Source organism: Anabrus simplex, chromosome 2, assembly GCF_040414725.1.
Source record: "Anabrus simplex isolate iqAnaSimp1 chromosome 2, ASM4041472v1, whole genome shotgun sequence".
In the NCBI taxonomy this organism is placed as follows: domain Eukaryota; kingdom Metazoa; phylum Arthropoda; class Insecta; order Orthoptera; family Tettigoniidae; genus Anabrus; species Anabrus simplex.
Window position 1 is genome coordinate 1,201,832,658 of NC_090266.1, and position 18,666 is coordinate 1,201,851,323.

General features: G+C 39.4%; 1 protein-coding gene across 1 annotated transcript in view; it reads left to right on the forward strand.

Moving 5' to 3' along the window:
• Positions 1 to 18,666, forward strand: part of Hsdl2 (Hydroxysteroid dehydrogenase like 2) — a 190,458-nt gene that overhangs the window by 88,346 nt on the left and 83,446 nt on the right. Inside the window, exon 4 of the mRNA XM_067142200.2 lies at positions 499 to 704. Coding sequence (XP_066998301.2) covers positions 499 to 704 — 206 coding nt within the window. The remainder of the gene's footprint in view (positions 1 to 498; positions 705 to 18,666) is intronic.

An 18,666-nucleotide genomic window follows, 5' to 3' on the forward strand; every position in this document is an offset into this window, starting at 1 on the left:
ACACTTAACTTACAACAGGAGGTGCACACACAGACCAGGAACAGGTATTGTACAGGTGGGAAACTGCCCGTTGCACGTCATGCCTCACAATAGCTCACTTGGCAGGGGTGCACTCGAAGATGTGATAGTGGACACTGCTCGAGGGTGCGGAGGTTCGAGTCCCACGCAAGTATTTCTTTTTTACTGCCAATTGCCTGTGATGTGGCAAGGTTGCTTACTAAATAGTTTCCACAGACTGATTGTTTATTTGGCCCTGAAAAGGGCTACCGAACACTTTGTCACTGCTTTTTATCAGTTTCCTCAATTGTATTATGTCATTCTTAGTTACCTGAGAATTCTTTTAATGTTTAATTATGCTGTAATTAATTGGGCTTCTGAAATTTTATGTTAGATGGAAACATACCTAATTTTATTGTTTCAGTTACTTGTATTGTGTAGAGTTGGTTATCTGATTTAATGAAGAAATGCAACATTTTTTAATCATTGTTTTCCTTGCAGGTCAAAAGCATGTATACCACATCTTCAGAAAGCAACAAATCCACACATTCTCAATCTCAGTCCACCATTGAATATGTCACCGTATTGGTTCAAAAACAATGTTGCCTATACTATTGCCAAGTATGGTATGTCCATGTGTGTATTGGGAATGTCTGAGGAATTCAAGCAAGATGGTATTGCAGTGAATGCATTATGGCCTCGCACAGGTAAGATTATGTATGATGCTAGTAAATCCTTACTAGGATTGCTTTTTTTTCAGATAATCATTTCCACTTTGTAGGGATTTGCAGAATATTCAATCATTCATTCATTCATTCATTTACATAACTGAAAATTTGCTGTACTGAAGATTTTGCTTAGTTTATACCTTACAAAACTTTTTTGAATGGATCACTTTTCTCATCCACACACATATTCCAGCAGTGCAGTTTATCTTTAACTCATTTCTCTCGGCTCACAGGTGAAGCTTGTGATATCTTTAAAGGCCTTTGAATTGGAGGGTGAGTCTTGTCCACTGACCATGGGCTGGTGTAGTTTGGTTACTGCTACATGTATCTTCAGTGACTTTAGTTTTATGATTATCTGAAGAATGTGGCTTTTCTACCCTTAGTTCATCTTCATCTACTTTACGCATTATTGCGTACCTTCAGGGTATCTGCAAGCGATAGCATTACATACCATAGGACATACAATAAACAAACATTCACCGGGCGAGTTGGCCGTGCGCGTAGAGGCGCGCGGCTGTGAGCTTGCATCCGGGAGATAGTAGGTTCGAATCCCACTATCGGCAGCCCTGAAAATGGTTTTCCGTGGTTTCCCATTTTCACACCAGGCAAATGCTGGGGCTGTACCTTAAATAAGGCCACGGCCGCTTCCTTCCAACTCCTAGGCCTTTCCTATCCCATCGTCGCCATAAGACCTGTCTGTGTCGGTGTGACGTAAAGCCCCTAGCAAAAAAAAAAAAACATTCACATCAAAATACGAGAAATGGGAGTGCACTTACCTTAAATCAGTCCCAATAGAAATGTCGTGAAATAGAACAAGGCAACAAACTCGGCCCAAGGAGATCAGGCGGATTAAGTAATAAAAATTAGGAAGCTAAATTACTGATCGAAATGAGAACACTAGTTTCGAGAAAATTTTTACAAACTTTAATTTTTTGAAAAGAATTAGATCTACGTCACCCAGTACCCTCGGTATTTATCAAATGAAAAAATATATAATTTTAATATAATATAATATAATTTTAAAATCTTCAACCTGATGTTGTTTGAAATCAACAAAGAAACCTTTAAAATATGTATATATTTACAGATACAACCCTTTAATTGATTGAAAAGAATTAGTTGAGTTGAAAACAGCCTGTGTATGACTTGCTTCAAGATAATAATGGAAATAAAATGGAAAAACTTATTCCAGCAAGTAAGAAAATGTCAAGAATGAAGTTGAGCAGAACTAAACAAGCATATATCATGCAGCACATGAATGAGATTCAAAATGTGAAAAATAAACCAACGATCAAATGTAATAAGGAATGCCCCAAAAATTAATACAATTCAAAACTGAGCAATTCAACAAAAATTAGATAGGACTTTCCCAGATCTGGACATCCACAAATGCAATTCTTTCAGAATCAGAACAGACGAACCCAGACTCAATCGTTGAATGTCATATGTCAACACAACAAAACAATAGGACACGCCCCCCACCCCCCACTCCCCAAATGCAAATCATAGCAGCCATGGCAACCTGGTCACGTGACATAGAAGAAAAAAAATATGGCGTCCCATATCATAACTGAAGCTAGATACAAGAAACTATTTTCAACTCATCCTTTTGAAAATAACCTTTGGTGGTATTTAAGAAATAAAATGTAAAATTGTAGTCACCAAAATTCCAGGTAGAAAATGAGATGTTCAGCTTACTTGAATTTATCCATCCAACTCCAAGAGAAAGGACTGACAATAATACTTACAAATAAAAGATTACAAGAATTTTTAAAATTCCTTCAAAGTAATCTTGAAGGCATATTGCCCTAGAGTGACTTTATCACCCGGGATCCACAAAAACTTCCATCTCGCGCATTTTCTTCATCAAATTAAAGAAACTTGGAGCTCCCCAGAAAATGTGACGCTTCTCTACTCACAGAGGGGTAAAACAACTGAAAGTTACTCCATTGTCAACAGCTAGTTTACACTCGTTAGATGACCTTTCAGGTAGTTATGCGACAAACCGCTAGATAGTGCCGAAGTACGGTGAAGGACCTGTATCATTTAGCGATCAACATAAATTATATAAATTAATAACAGATCCATACAGAATTTAAAACACAGTATGATAAGGTAATAGGAAAATTAAATTGGGCCTTAAGGCCAACAACATAACACATATAACTAATTTTTTTACAGACACAAGATTTCTACCAATGTTTTTAAGACAAACATATCAGTTCCAAAACACATTACAGTCTCCTCCCACAAAAGACGGACACCGGGCTGGACGGAACGGGCAATAAGACATGGGTGATCAAGTGTTAAGATATCGCATTACTACTTTTCAACTACTGAGCTCGATAGCTGTAGTCGCTTAAGTGCGCCCAGTGTCCAGTATTCGGGAGATAGTTGGTTCAAACCCCACTGTCGGCAGCTCTGAAGATGGTTTTCCATGGGGTTCCCGTTTTCATACTTGCAAATGCTGGGGCTGTACTGCCTCAATTATTGCCAAGCTAAGCCCAGCCAGTGAGCTTTCATGGCTTTCTGTTTTCTAGAGGCATTTAAGGGAATAGGGGTGACGACCAAGCAAAAAAAAAAAAAAAAAAAAAAAATTAAAAACAACATTCTGATATTTATTAACATAAGCATTCATTAAACAAACAAAATATCCTTGCTGGTATCTTTCATGGTGTCTTGTCTTTCAGTATTAAATTACAATGATCAAAATTAATCTTCATCCTTCCAGTCAACGGCTAGGCTCTGAAAGTAAATCATGAGAAGGATTAGGTCTTTATTGCCTTTAAAACTGTAAATGAAAGTAAAGCTTGAGCCTCATACAACTTACAATTATATTTACAACAGAAATCAGCCGGAGTCGTCTATTGTTCAGTAACAAACAAAAATTAAACTAAAGTCTTCCTTTGATTCATTAGAACTTCAGCACATGGTAACTGTTTGCTAATAGCCAATTATGTTGCTTAAGGTAGATAACACTCGCTAAAGACATGTAGAAATTCTACTGTTAAGTCTGAGTCAACTCCAAAGTCGTAATTAATTAATTATTATTCTTAATAATTTTCAGTAAATTACCTAGGTAATATTTACTTCAATTATCATCTGATCATACTCTCAAACTCTTCTATTCCATCAGATAACTCTCAAATTGATCATGACACACTTGTCAAATTAATTAATTAATCAATCATTTAATTATTATCATTGTTACTTTTCTCCTTAGCTCAAATTAATTATGTCATTTGTAGACATTTAATCTTTACTTGCACAGTACTTTAAAGTTTAGAAATAGTGAAACTCTGTTAAGAAGTTTTTTAAGGGGCTGGAAAAAAAAAAAAAAAAAAAAAAAAGAAAGAAAGAAAGAAAGAAAGAAAATAAAAAAGACTTCTTAAGCAGGAAACTTCTTAAAAGGGATAATGCCCAAAAACCTATTCTGTACTTTGAAATACATGTGAAACACACAGCCAACAGATTTCCTTGTTTGTGAACAATACCGAAATAGGCCGATATATAAGAGCTGCTAACAGAAAGCCACAATATAAAAATTCGATTATCGTGACAATATTTTTGGAGATAAAGTAAAACGATTGAACATATCGTATTATAAATATTATATTTTACTTAATTTTACCCCGTGGAAAGATTCTCCCTTCAAAACTAGAGACATATCTGGAATAAGCTGGAGAAAAGTGCGAATTTATCAAGATTAAAAACGTTGCAAGGTTTGCTTATTTTAGCAGGTAGAAGCATTTCCTTCCACGCTTCCCTTTCCTCCGCACACACACTCTGTGCTTCGCCACAAATTGTTTTGTAAACGATGCCTGCTCGATTTTTAATGCGGTCCAGCCACCCATTCGACGCGGTAAAAGGTACCCTTAATTTGCATGCAATATTTCAGCTTTCTCCTTCACAATAGTCCCACTGAAAGTTATGTTTAAACTTCACTGCTGTTCAAACCATATTAGCAGAGCTTGTTCTATTTCATCGTACTTTTCAGATTTAACTTCCTTGCCATTTGCTAAAGTCTTCCTTGCAGAAGCAAAGATCTCTTGTTTCTTCACTATAATGCCGTTCAAAGTAGACGGCAGCATCCCCAGCTCCTTTGCCAAAGCAACACGGGAACGTGTAGATGACTCCACTTTCCTTATAATCTCCACTTTGTCCTTTTGTTAGTGCCTTTCGCTTGATCTCTTTCCTCTGAGTTCCGCTCATTTTCACTTTCAACGTTTGTACATTGATATTACAAGTACAACTAACTTCGCGACTCCTATTCATACTAATTACGACGCTACACTATGCTTGGCAATCCGTAGCTTAGGCTTACAAGACGCAAAGACAAGACGTGTACTACAGTTTGTTAGCATGTGCTTTCTATCTTCTTCACACCCCTGACACCTGCTTCAAGGATAACGGCTGCAAATGGGAAATCTGGCAACTTATTCTTAGAGATTCTTAGAACCTAGGCCTAAATCGCCCCTGCATTCCCACTGGTTGTCACAGCAACGGGTGTAGTTTCTGGCTGTTTCGCAAGTACCGCATGGCCAAGCCAGTATTATTTTCCCGCTTCAGTCCTCTTCATGCTATAGGTAATGAAGAAAAGAAACAAAAGTTCGAAGTTGAAGAAATGAGTGCATGGAAAAGTATCTGGGGTATTGAGTGATAAAGGCGCGGTAGCAACGCTAGCACAACTAAACGTAAACAGTTTCTTTCCCCGCGAGAATTTTATTTCATGTCTCCTCATCCTTGTGCTACGTTCTAATAATGTGATGTAATAATTATGAGTGACAGTATCCAGTATTCGGGAGATAGTAGGTTCGAACCCCACTGTCGGCAGCCCTGAAAATGGTTTTCCGTGGTTTCCCATTTTCACACCAGGCAAATGCTGGGGCTGTACCTTAATCAGGGCCACAGCCGCTTCCTTCCCATTCCTAGGCCTTTCCTGTCCCATCGTCGTAAGACCTATCTGTGTCAGCATGACGTGAAGCAACTAGAAAAAAAAAAAAAATACGAATGACACGATAATATAATGTTTAGCTCGTATAAAGGTAAAATTAAAAATAACTTTCAATTTTATGCCAACACGTGGTATTGCAATGCCTCTGTGTGCCTCCCACCAACACCCAGTTGGCTATCAACATTCGTTCAACTTCGTAGACGATCGGGATCTTTCGGCCGGCTGTTTGGCGGCATGTGTATCAGTTGGCTGCTGGCAAGTCGGCTGTTTCCTGCGTAGAGTCGGGAAGTTGTTTTTGTTCACCTCACTAATAATGGACACGGAAAATCTTGTCAGTTTAGTTCAAAAACGTAATTTCCTCTACGACAAGACCCATAAGTATAATTGCAACAACGTAAGAGAGAATGCCTGGAGGGAAATAAGCAAGGAAATGAAAAATCAAACAGGTTAGAATATTCAATTTTGTGGTAGACAGTAATGTTGTGGACAAATACACTTTACGGTTTTTAATTAATGTTTAGGCCACCTCGATTAATGACTTCACCCTGTCACGGCCTGCAAATTACTGCATTAAAATTTTATCAAACCATCCATTGCGTGCTTTATGTTTCCCACGTAGATTCCCGTTTGATTCTATTCCACTAGATAAAATTTTGACTGACTGGTTTGATTCGATTCCACAAGGTGAGAGTGAGCATTTGGTGTCCGTGTTGTCATAGCATGACGACGTATGGCCTTGGCAAGCCCGCACAGGTTCCGTGACACCAGAGAGACACCACGAGCGCGTGAACGGTCTAACACAGGGTGCAACTTGCGCAGGGACTGGAGGGTTCTAACCATGGGCTGCTTTGGGCGGACGTTTTCTATCTGAAGGGGTTCTAAAATCTAAACTGTTTAACCAGGAAATATATTTACAACAGAACACTTTAAACGGGAAAAATATACATATATCTTAATGCAACTGATCAAGGGACCAGGAATATCACACTTCTTATGCGGGAACTTCTTAACTGAGTTTCCCTGTAGTTGGAAATTCTTCGGAAAATTAATAATAAATGCATTGAAAAATTTATTATAACCATGTGTGAATAAATGAAGACTTATTAATGAATCACTTGCCCTTGCTGAAAATGAACTAGGCGATCTTTCATCTAAATCAGCATTAAATAATAATTAAATCCTACTCTAGTCTTACTTGATGTTATTATCAGCAAATTGTTCCTTAAATTTCACCAAACAAGTTATCAAGGTGGCAAATCAACGTTGAGATAATCCGTGTCGTCGCGATGAACGCACGACCAGATTAAAACACAGTGAACACTTGAGACACGAAAATATTCTTAACTACATCACACACATCACATTCACACAAGGGTAACATGTATTTTATGTACACAATATTTACAATGAATCCTGCCTCAATAAATTAATCGGTTATGTTTACATGGTCGCGTCAATCAAATTTGGCAGATGAACTCATGTCTGGTAACATTAACGGCTCAATTAGTGGTTAGTGATCGAATTAGTGTAATCACTTTGATTGAAATAATCTTTAAATAACAACAGGGATCCATCTAATTCTCAGAGATTAACTGGAAGATTCTAATAGAATTCAATAATAATCACCATCACATGGGTTACAAATCGCAAGTCTAGCGTTCATGAGCCTTAATCACTTTTATTATTATTCCCTACTCATGAAATATATTCAACACGTGCTCCACCTTAATTATAATTCACACTGTGTTCCCAAAGACACAAGCAACAAATTACTCAAATAATATCCCGCAGGATCACCAATATTCCAGGCGCAAATATGAGCGGAACACTTCAAATATCATGTGAGAATATTCTATAGCTCACGACCGTTAATTACATTTTTAACCCGGTCTTCTATTTTTAATTTATTATTATTTTAGAGATTATTAGGTCTATCAGTCCTTCTAAAATATCATGAAATTAGATGACATGATCCTAAAGAAGTGCAAGTGAGATTAGATGACACTCAATTCGACACTATTTCACAAAATTAAGTACAACTCCATATCACGAAAATTCAAATATCACGCGTAAGCAAGAGAAGTTGATCGCAGTGTCAGTTGATTTTTAACATATCGAAGTCCTGGATTTGAGAATTCATTCAAAGAACTACAACAACTAGTCTAATAGATCTCAAATTCCAGTCACACACATGTAACTCAACTACCATGACACCTTAAGAATGAAAATTGAAATAACTCAAACTACTGCAAAAACTAACAGAACTATGATCTAGGGAAGACAGATCATCTAGTTTTACATAGATGAGAAAGTTATCAGATAATTAAGAATGGTACTCAATTGTTAGCTGCAGTTCGATTCCAGGTTGAGGTCCGTCATTCCGGCATTTTCCCGTCGGTCACCTTTCTCCAACCAGAAATGCCTTACATGTTTAGTAAGTCATGGAGACACAGCAATAGACGTTCCATGATGAAATTACGCTGAATCTTGTAGGAGGAGGATCCATCTTGAGGTTCACAACGACAATCTGATGGGTTGAGTCTTCGCCACGTGCCAGTAATGTTAGGCTCCAACTGAGACAATAAATATTAAAATTTGCACACACCAGTTGGAATGTTTAATATTCTCGTGGAGAAATGAACTTAGATCCATTAATTTCGCAGTACACTTCGTAAGCTTTATAGTAAATCACTGTAGGAAGTTATCAGAGTAGCCTTCTGTCTACACGACTGAATTTATTTCCACGTGGTCCCGTAGCACAGCGCAGAATAATCAGAGAAGAATAGCAGAGCAGAGAGCAGCAGAGCAAAGCAGAGAAAGATTTAATGCGAACACGAGGTCTTATAGCTTTAGCTCGGGGGCGTGTCGTTTCTGAAGACGATCATTGGTTCAAGGTCTCTTGTAATTGGTCATGACTGTTCTGGAAGCTTGTCACCTCGTTGCTCGCTGGGTACACGCGCACTTCCCGCTTTGGAAACATGTCTATCACGTGATCAAGGCCTGCACAATCGAAGACGGATCAATACTTTGTCCCTCTGAATTAACAAAAAAAACCAGTCTGGTGCACTAGCATAGCTCTCCCAAATGATGAATCCAACTCTTGGCAGATAATAAAACTTTCAATGTAGACCTGTAGTAAATGATCTAATAATGGCCAAATTTGACGGGGACATCTCTCCCGTGGTTGGAGTATAATTTCATAAGCAAATGAAATTATTAATTTATAGTGTCCATTAAATAGTGTTCCCGAAAATTTGAATCACAGGTTGCATTGAAGTAGCATAGTTGAGCTCGCAACAGCTGCCCGTCCTCACAAGACTCAAAGTTCTCCGTTCTGCTCCTTGCATATGGTAGCCTAGGATTCTCACACAGGGTGTTCCACAAGTCTTACCTTTGTTTAGTAGATAATTTTTCTTTCAAGTAGATGATTACTTAGATGTTAGTTTACTGTTTGGTTGTTCTATAAACTCTCAAATTAGCTGCATTGTGGACCGCTTCATATGATTTATCAAGACTTTGCATTTTATACGAGTTGTTGCCGAATACTTTGGTGATTTTATATGGTCCCACGAACAATTGTGCAAATTTCGCGTAGAATTTACTGGTTGGTTCTGACACGGCGGGTTTCTTCAATAACACATACTCGTTCAGTCTGGGGAACTTCCTCCCTTGACTCTTTTATGACGTCTTTCAGCATGGTGCTTTGAAGTCTCAGTTGCCTTCTCGACGTTTTCTTGTGGAGAGGTCTCACAGTACCAGGGCATTAAATTATGTGATCCCATGGTCTGCCGGATGCTCATTGAAATGAAGTACCAATGGAATCTGAGAAGTAGCCTCATGAATAGTGCCGTTGGAACACTCCATGATGATCGGGAGTACATCTACCCATTTCCAATGTGCATTCCCACAGAATGTCTTACTGAATTTAAAGTATGTTTGATGCCTAGCTGGGTCATGGCTTGCTTAAACTCCACGGAAGTAAACTGTGGTCCGTGATCTGTTAGAATGGTCTTAGGTTTTCCCATATGAGGAATTATATTTGGAGTTATTCTCCACAGAACAGACTCTGAGTTGGCCTTCTGAATTGGATACAATGTCACGTACTTTGAAAATAAATCGATGGTTACAACCACATTGTCGATTGCCTCTCTTCGAAGTCAGAATTTGTCCGAACAGGTCCATCGCATACAGTTCTTTTGGAGCAGATGGCAAAATAGGAATGGGACTTTGCTCTGACAGGTGTCACACGTCCTTATGGCATTATTCACGAAGATCCTCAATCCTTCCTATGTAAACGACTCTTGTATTGTGGCAACAGTTTTATCTACACCGCCATGGCCTGTAATTCTACGTACGTGCCAGGTAAGAGGTTCCGGTATAACTTTACATCCCGCAGCCCAACTTTATAACATTATAAGGAAGTGAAAATAATGCAAATCTTACTTGGAATTCCTTTTAGAGGAGAGATGTGTTCATTGCCATGTCTAGGAACCCACCAACCCGCACCAAGAAGTATATTTACTTTGATAACCTAATAAAGAGCAGCAGCTGCCATTGTCCATGGCTAAAGTAGCTTCTTGCATTCTCATTGGTCAACATGAATGGGATGTGACATCATTGCCATCAATGCTGATAAATACATTGTGTTACCAACCCCGGTTGAATAAAAGTACAAATAAAAAAACACCTTGTAAAATAACAATGCGGCTTGTAACCGTCCAGACCAATGGTCTTGTCCAGATCCTGTCCTAATCGTCCGCATGGCAAGAACCAGTCCAGACCAATGGTCTCGTCCAGGTCTTACCCTAACCGTCCGCACGGCAAGAACCAGTCCAGACCAATCGTGTTTCCAAACGAAACTAGGGGCCTAGGGCCGCTTCGCGGCTTCTAACCGTCCAGACCAATGGTCATGTCCAGATCCTATCCTAACCGTCCGCACGGCAAGAACCAATCCAGACCAATCGTGTAACAAGAATCACCACCACCAGCTATTGAAGCACCTCACCCATTAGTTCCTCAGTACAGAGGTTGGCAGCTCTGAGCATAGCTTCACAACATCCTTCCCGAGAAGGCCGCGAGCGTTTAAACAAACAACAGTCGTTCCGTGCGCAGCTGAATGTAGCGAGTACTGGGCTGCGAGAAGTAAAGCAATGATGAAGTTCCTGCAGTTTATGTGGAATGACAGCTCTTAGTTTCGTCTTAGCTGAGTCAACAAACTTATATAGAATCCCATTAATGTAGTGGAAATTCTTAGCTTGCCTCAGGATTTTCCTGAATTCTGGTTCATCTGGAGTGAGCTTATCTTTGAGACAGTTAATAATGGGTCGTAACTGAGGGTCACGTTTCTGTGCTTGTCGAAGGTAACCAAGCCTACGTAGGCATTCGTGGTCTTCCTGCACTAATTCTATCTGATTCACCTCCACGGTTTCAGAATTAGGGTTTTTGCTTAGACAGTCAGCCAGTAGATTATTCTTCCCTGAACAATGTTCAAGTCGAAGATTAAATTGCTGCACGAAAAGTGTCCATCTGAAGACTCGTTCAGAAGCCATAGTAGTTTTCAACATGAAGGTTAAAGCACGGTGGTCAGTTCTGACAATGATGGGGAACCCATAAATCAGTTTCTGCCAGTATTTGAGAGCATAGACTATTGACAGCATCTCTAACTCAGTAACAGAGTAATGTTTCTCATGTTTCCTGGTTTTCCTACTGACGAAAGCCAAATATGTCCTGTTTTCTGGGTTGTCAATTTCTTCCTGAAAAAGAACTGCTCCAGTCCCGGTGTTCAAGGCATCTGTCTGTAGAATGAAGGGTTTAGTGAAATCGGGGTATCCCAGCTTGATATTGTTTAGCAGCATTTTTTTTAAGTTTTCACGAAGGCCTGATCACACTCGGCGTTCCACTTCCATCTATTGCCTATCCTTAGAATATCTTGCAAAGGAGCTACTGTCTGGGTGTATTGCGGACAGTGGTTTGAAAATAGAGTCATCGCCAGGAATTGTCTTACTTGTTTGACTCTGACTGGCTTAGGGAAATTGCTGATGCCTTCGATCTTAACTGGATTTGGTTTCACTCCATCGCCATCTATAATGTGTCCTAGAAATAGGATCTCGGGCTTGCAAAAGTGCGATTTCTTTAAGTTGATATGGAAACCAGCTTCAGATAAGTTCTTTAGGAGTTCCTCCAGCTTGACCATGTGATCCTCCAAGGTTTCAGTTGCTAGGAGCAAATCATCTATGTATCTCATGGTAAAGGCTTTTACTTCATCAGTCAGGCATCGATCAAGTGCTCTGATGAGTGTGGCACCAGCGTTGCGGAGTCCTCGAGTTTTGACAGCAATTCTAAATTGACGACGTGTCGTAAAATGCTCCTCGTTAGCTCGTCCTTATCTCGCTCAAATCCCAATCACAACACATTGCATACTGTAATCAAGTCACGTTCAGCTAAATTGTTAACGACGTACTTAACTTTCATAAGTTACTTATTTCACTATAGATCCGCAGCACTCTTCCGGCAGGAACACGAACAGCCAGCCCGGCAACAAAAGAACATCCTAATCTATTATGTGGTCCGCCACAAACAGTTCACAATTACAACAGCAAGGGATGTTCTCACCCAGTTCAACCATATAACAACAACTGGCAAGAATTAATATACCAACAAGACACTAGACCCAGCTCCAAACTAAGATGCATTTATTTTGAAATGGATACGTTTTAACCAATTTTAATCATACTACGCCAAAATTGGATTAACAACTGACCCATCTCGAAGTGGAAGAATATCTACTATTAAAAAAATTAAAATATAAGAACTCTAGAAGTGAAATGCATTATAGACGTGCAATATTACATATTTTTAATATGTGGTCACGCACATTTTACCATTAATACCATAAATTTTATGTCGTCTTTGAATAAGTAAAGTGTTGATTTATTTGTTGTTTTATTTTTTAATGTTCTTGTTAATATTCTTCAGCTGAAGATGATCTTTAGGAGATTGAAACCGGTACTGTATTAATGTATTTTTAATGTGAATACATACCTTCAAAGATATTAAGTATTGATTAGGTGGGAAATCTCAATCTATAATTATGGCTATACTTAACTTTATAGTCATACTCGGCAGAACCTTCAGAAAAGTAAAATCCTGTAAACTCTCATAATATCTTATGGTTCTGTCCGTCACCTTCCTTACTGTAATTTTTTTTTTTTTTGCTTTATGTCGCACCGACACAGATAGGTCTTATGGCGACGATGGGATAGGAAAGGCCTAGGAGTGGCAAGGAAGTGGCCGTGGCCTTAATTAAGGTACAGCACCAGCATTCGCCTAGTGTGAAAATTGGAAACCACGGAAAACCACCTTCAGGGCTGCCGACAGTGGGGGTTCGAACTAGAGATGGGAGTTACATATCGTATTATGATACTGTATTCTGTTCCATCGCAGTAAGCTGTTCCATAAATATTATGTTCCATCCGAGACCCTAATACAAAAGTAACTGTCTCAGCGAAACCAGGGGAGCTCCTGAATGGTTAACGGATGTTAGACTGCAAGCAAGCATGGCAGCTAGACTTAAGCGCGCACTCCTGCGCATGCGTGAGCGATACATTTGTAACCGCTTAGAGGCAGTACTGACATTCCTACACTGTTACTTGTCAGCCGGTTACAGAATTACAGATATTCATTAGTTGTCTCAAGAGCGTTGTATTAGGTTTACAAGAGGGAATACATACAGTTGTGTAGTTTCTCGAAACAGTTCCGCGTGGTCTTTCCAGTTAATATTTCGTGTTTTACATTGTGCTGTACGAGATGAGTAAACGACAGAAGACGAGTCCTCTGTGGTCTTATTTCACTGTCACAGACGATGTGAATAAATCTGCCCGATGTGATTTATGTGGGCAAAAATTTAGTTACAGGGGAACGGTTTCTAACTTGAAGAAACATATTGAAAGAAGGCACCCAACTATAAATATTTCCGTGTTAAACTCTCAAAACTCTACCAGTGCATGTGGGTCTGATAATGTTCATAGTACTCAAATATCAGGTCCTGGACAGCCATCGCAAGTGCCACCTCGTGTACCTATCCCTCCTCCTGAATCTTCATCATCACCTGCAGCCCGTGGGGCAGTGAAGCAACAGTCGCTGTCATCATTTTTGCCAGTGCAAAGGAAAATGAGTGATGTGCAGAAAAAGAAGCTGGACAAGCTACTATTGCGGTTGTTCACCGTGGATTTTCAGCCTTTTTCTATAGTGGAAGATGGTTTTGCAGCTTTTTGTACTGGATTAAACCCTGCCTCCGTTTTGCCTGATAGGAAGACTATTTCATCATCACTTGTTCCAGCAGCATATGAACAGTGTATGACAGTTGTTCGTGAACATTATTTTAATGTCGGCTTCCAGCGTCTGTTTAACTACAGACTCCTGGACGTCTAGGAATTCAGAGAGCTACCTAGCTGTCACTGCACACTTCATAAATGAAGATTTCGAACTAGAGTCAGTTTTGCTGGAATGTTCAATTTTGCCTCATAGCCACACAAGTGTTAATTTAGCTGCTGAAATTAGGTGTATTTCAGACAAATTTCATTTGTCCGAAAAAATTGTAGCCGTTGTAACGGACAACGCATCTAATATGAAAAATGCTGTTGTAAATGAACTTCAATGGAAGCACTTTCCCTGTTATGCGCACACTTTAAATTTAATCGTCCAGGATGCATTGAAACAGATACAGTTATTACTGGAGAAAGTAAAACATGTAGTGGCGTATTTTAAAAGAAGCACGACGGGCATGGAGAAGCTACTGACAGCGCAAAAGAACATGGGTTCTTTTCATCCCAAGAAACTCATTCAGGAAGTCCCCACGAGGTGGAATTCCACCTACCATATGTTACAAAGGTTTTGTGAACTAGAGGACGCAATAAAAACTTCAATAGCTCTCATAAATAGAGGTATCCCGGTCCTTTCGCAAGAGGAATGGACATTTTGTAAGGAACTTTGTACTGTTCTCAAGCCATTTGAAGAGGTTACACTCATAATGAGTGGCCATAAGTATGTAACAGGCAGCCAAGTACTTATTTTGACAAATGGCCACACAAGTGTTTGCCGAAAACTGTTAATTGAGCCCTTCAGTGAAACAGTAATCGGCGTTGTAAACAAATTATATGAGGGACTCACTACAAGATTCAAAAATCTAGAGTACAACGAAGCGATTGCCTTATGTACGTTTCTGGATCCAAGATTCAAGTTACTGGCATTCACAGACAAGACTGCAGGAGAACTAGCAAAGAAGCGTACAATCGAACTGCTATCAAAATTAAACAAACAAGAGCAGGTTATAGCTAACGCAGATGATGGTAAACAAGTTCTGGAAAGAGATGACAACAGGAGTGAATTCTCTGTTTGGACTGATTTTGATAAGGTGACATCTTCGAGAAAACCCACAGGTAGATTGATATGATGGTGATAAATAATAATAAGAATAATAATAATAATAATAATAATAATAACAATGAACACCTATGAGACATATTATTATAATCGTTCTTTTCTTTATTAGGTACACCGTTGTCAGCTGCTGCCATTGAAATTAACCGCTACTTGGATGACGAATTGCTGCACCGAAGTCGGGACCCACTACAATGGTGGAAGGAGAACTGTTACATCTATCCAACTTTATCGAACTTGGTCAGGCTGAACTTCAACATTCTTGCTACCTCTGTGCCCTGCGAAAGATTATTCTCTAAAGCAGGGCAAGTGATAAACGATCGCTGAACACGCTTAAGCTCAAAGAACTTGGGCAGGATTTTGTTTTTAAACATGAATTCCTACCTATTGCGTAGAAGTATAGACTAATCTTCTCCTAAAGTATTGCAGCTCATGTTGGGTTTTATTTTGTATAGTTCTATAAATGAAATAATAATCATGAATTAATATCAATTGCTCGGGTATTCTTTGCTTGTCTATCACTATGCTGTATAAATGTAATAATGTGTATGATGTTAAAAAGTCATTTAACTGGTTCCTGTTTTGACTACGTAATAGTATTTCTAGGAATGTAAATGGGTCACTACAAAGATTTCTTGGAATAGTAAGTGATGACCAAGTGAAAGGGATGGAGGTAGTGGAGAAAGCGAGAGGGAGATAGAGTACCGCTATTTACGTACTGGTTAGGAGCTGCAAGAGGCAGCAGGGGGTTAACGACTATTCATCCCAAAAGCTGCCCTGTACCTTGTATTAGGTTACATTTATATCCTAATACTGCAACCTAATACTACACTGTAACGGATACAGTGGAACATGATACAGGAAAGTAACCGTTTGTCCCATCCCTAGTTCGAACCCACTATCTCCTGGATGCAAGCTTACAGCTGCGCGCCCGCACGGCCAACTCGCCCGGTATATGTAAATTTATGCAGGTTATTAATAGCAGACACAGATGCAGGAGAAATATTCTTGTTTATTCACTGAATGTCTCCTAGCATTCTCGTTCTGGATTGCTGCTGGATTTTTACTTGAATCTCGCATCGTTAACTTAAACATAGCAGTCAATTTTCATTATAGTTCAATATCGTCGAATTAAACACTGTAAATCTTCATTCTTCTTCTGTAAAGTTGTTTCCCTTTGATTATGTAATCCACCAAAAGCATTAATTTTTAAGTCTACTTTCATTAGCCAGTGTCCGCTCTTCTCATTGCATCTTACCGTCGTATCATTATTTCAGCAAGTTCTCGATCGTTCCTATTCCTGGACATGCCCCAAAAGTTGTAGGATCTGAGAGAGATTTAGTACACAACTAATATTACTTGAACATAGAAACACTCAATGAATTAGAGGCAAACAGGAGATTAACACAACACACAAGTCTTAGCTAACAATTGTGCTCCTTTTTCCCCCAGAGTTCCCTTGACATGCACCAACTGTCCTCTTTGACACCGCCCATATGATTCACTCTCCCACATATATATCCATAAAATTACTTAATTATATTTCTTTCTTTATATTACTTAAACATTAACATTTTACATCATCAAGATGATCGAGCTATTGTCACCCAGGGTGATCAGTTTGAGAGTGTTGAACAGAGACTAATGGAAGCCTTAGATGAACTGAGTCCATACTACTGAGAAAACCATCTAAAGCCTAACACCTCAAAGACGCAAGTTTGCGCTTTTCACTTAAGGAATATGCAGGCAAGAAGAAAACTGAAGATTTTCTGGGAAAGTGCTCTCTTGGATCATTGCTCAACACCTAAATATCTAGGGGTGACTCTGGATCGTGCACTCACGTATGAACAACATTGTCTTAACACGAAACACAAAGTATCTACGCGAAATTCCATTCTTCTCAAGTTATGTGGTACCAGCTGGGGAATGCAAGCTCAAACAATGAGAACTACTGCTTTAGCACTGAGCTACTCTGCAGCAGAATATGCATGCCTTGTTTGGTATAGATCATGTCATGCCAAACAGGTGGATATTGCTTTAAATGAAACTTGTCGGCTTATAACTGGTTGCCTAAGATCTACACCTTGTGATAATGTATATTGCTTGGCTGGCATTGCTCCCTCAGATATTAGACGTGAAGTAGCTGCCAAACATGAAAAATCTAAAGTAGACCTTTCACAAACACATCCATTACATGATTATCAACCGGCTCAACAACGATTGAAATCGAGGAGAAGTTTTCTTCATTCTACTGAGTGCCTTTCAGAGTCACCTCAATCATCAAGACTAACTTCCTGGAGATCCAGAAACCTTCATCTCAATGGATGGATGGATCCATGTGAAACTCTTCCAGCCGGTTATGAAGAGTCGTGGTCTACATGGAAGAGTCTAAACAGGCTACGGTCTGGGGTCGGTCGATCTAAGAACAATATGAAGAAGTGGGGTCTATCTGAAGAGTCAACCCTCTGTGTCTGCGGAGAAGAACAAACTATGGCACACCTCGTTAATTGCATCTTCTGCCCTCTCGTTTGCACCATGCAAGATTTAGTGAAGGCCACACCAAATGGTCGAGATCTTGCCAAATTCCGGTCCGATATGATATAATTGTTACTTTGAATGTACCTCTAGTATGTTTTTTAACAGTTAGGCCTATTTAATTATTTTTCATTCTTAACTAATAATTTATATGATGTATTGCTTCTGATACGAATAAATAAATAAATAAAATCATCCTTACTTGACTTCCAGATCCCTGTACCTTTATCACCAGTCCCTAGTCCACCCCATTTCCCGAAATGTATCTCCCTACAACCCTTCTAAACTATTTTCTTAACTTACACTACTGCGGTTTATGTGAAGGCCATGTGAGTGTAGATCCCTATCTCCTATCCTCCATTAGGACCAGATCCCACACATACCCAACTATGTTAGTACCTATTCATGCTTGCCTTACGTTATTGGTACCAACATGGAAAATTACCACCTTCTCCTTACCCTCCTTTCTTCTATTTTCCTCATCATCTGCCTTAACCTAATTTCTGAATTACTCTCTAATCTGGTTCACTTTCTGCCACACACTTTACCCACATCCCTGACAATTGAGTCACCCATGGCCAGAGCCTCAACCCCACCTTCCTCATTTGATACCCTCCTTTCTTGGTCTCCCTTAACTTCCCTGATGCCTGCAGAACTCACTTCTTCCTCTCTTTTCTCTCCCTCACTACCCTTGTTCAACCTCCCTCTTCTTAACCTCTACTCTATATTTCCCTTTCCTACAGGTCCCTTTCCTCTGTAACACTTCCCTGATCTCCATCTTCCCCCTGCTGATCTACCTACAGTGACTCGTACTGATTCCTCACCGATTCCTATCATGGAAATGAGCTGGGAATATGGGAAGGATATTGTAATGACATCATCCCCAGAACAAAAGTTTGGTAAAGCCTGACACACAGGGACGTTAACAAGGAACTAATAACAATGATAAATGCAGTATATGGTAAATGATACAGACAAAAGTGAGTAAATCAGAATGTTTTGGAATTGACATGA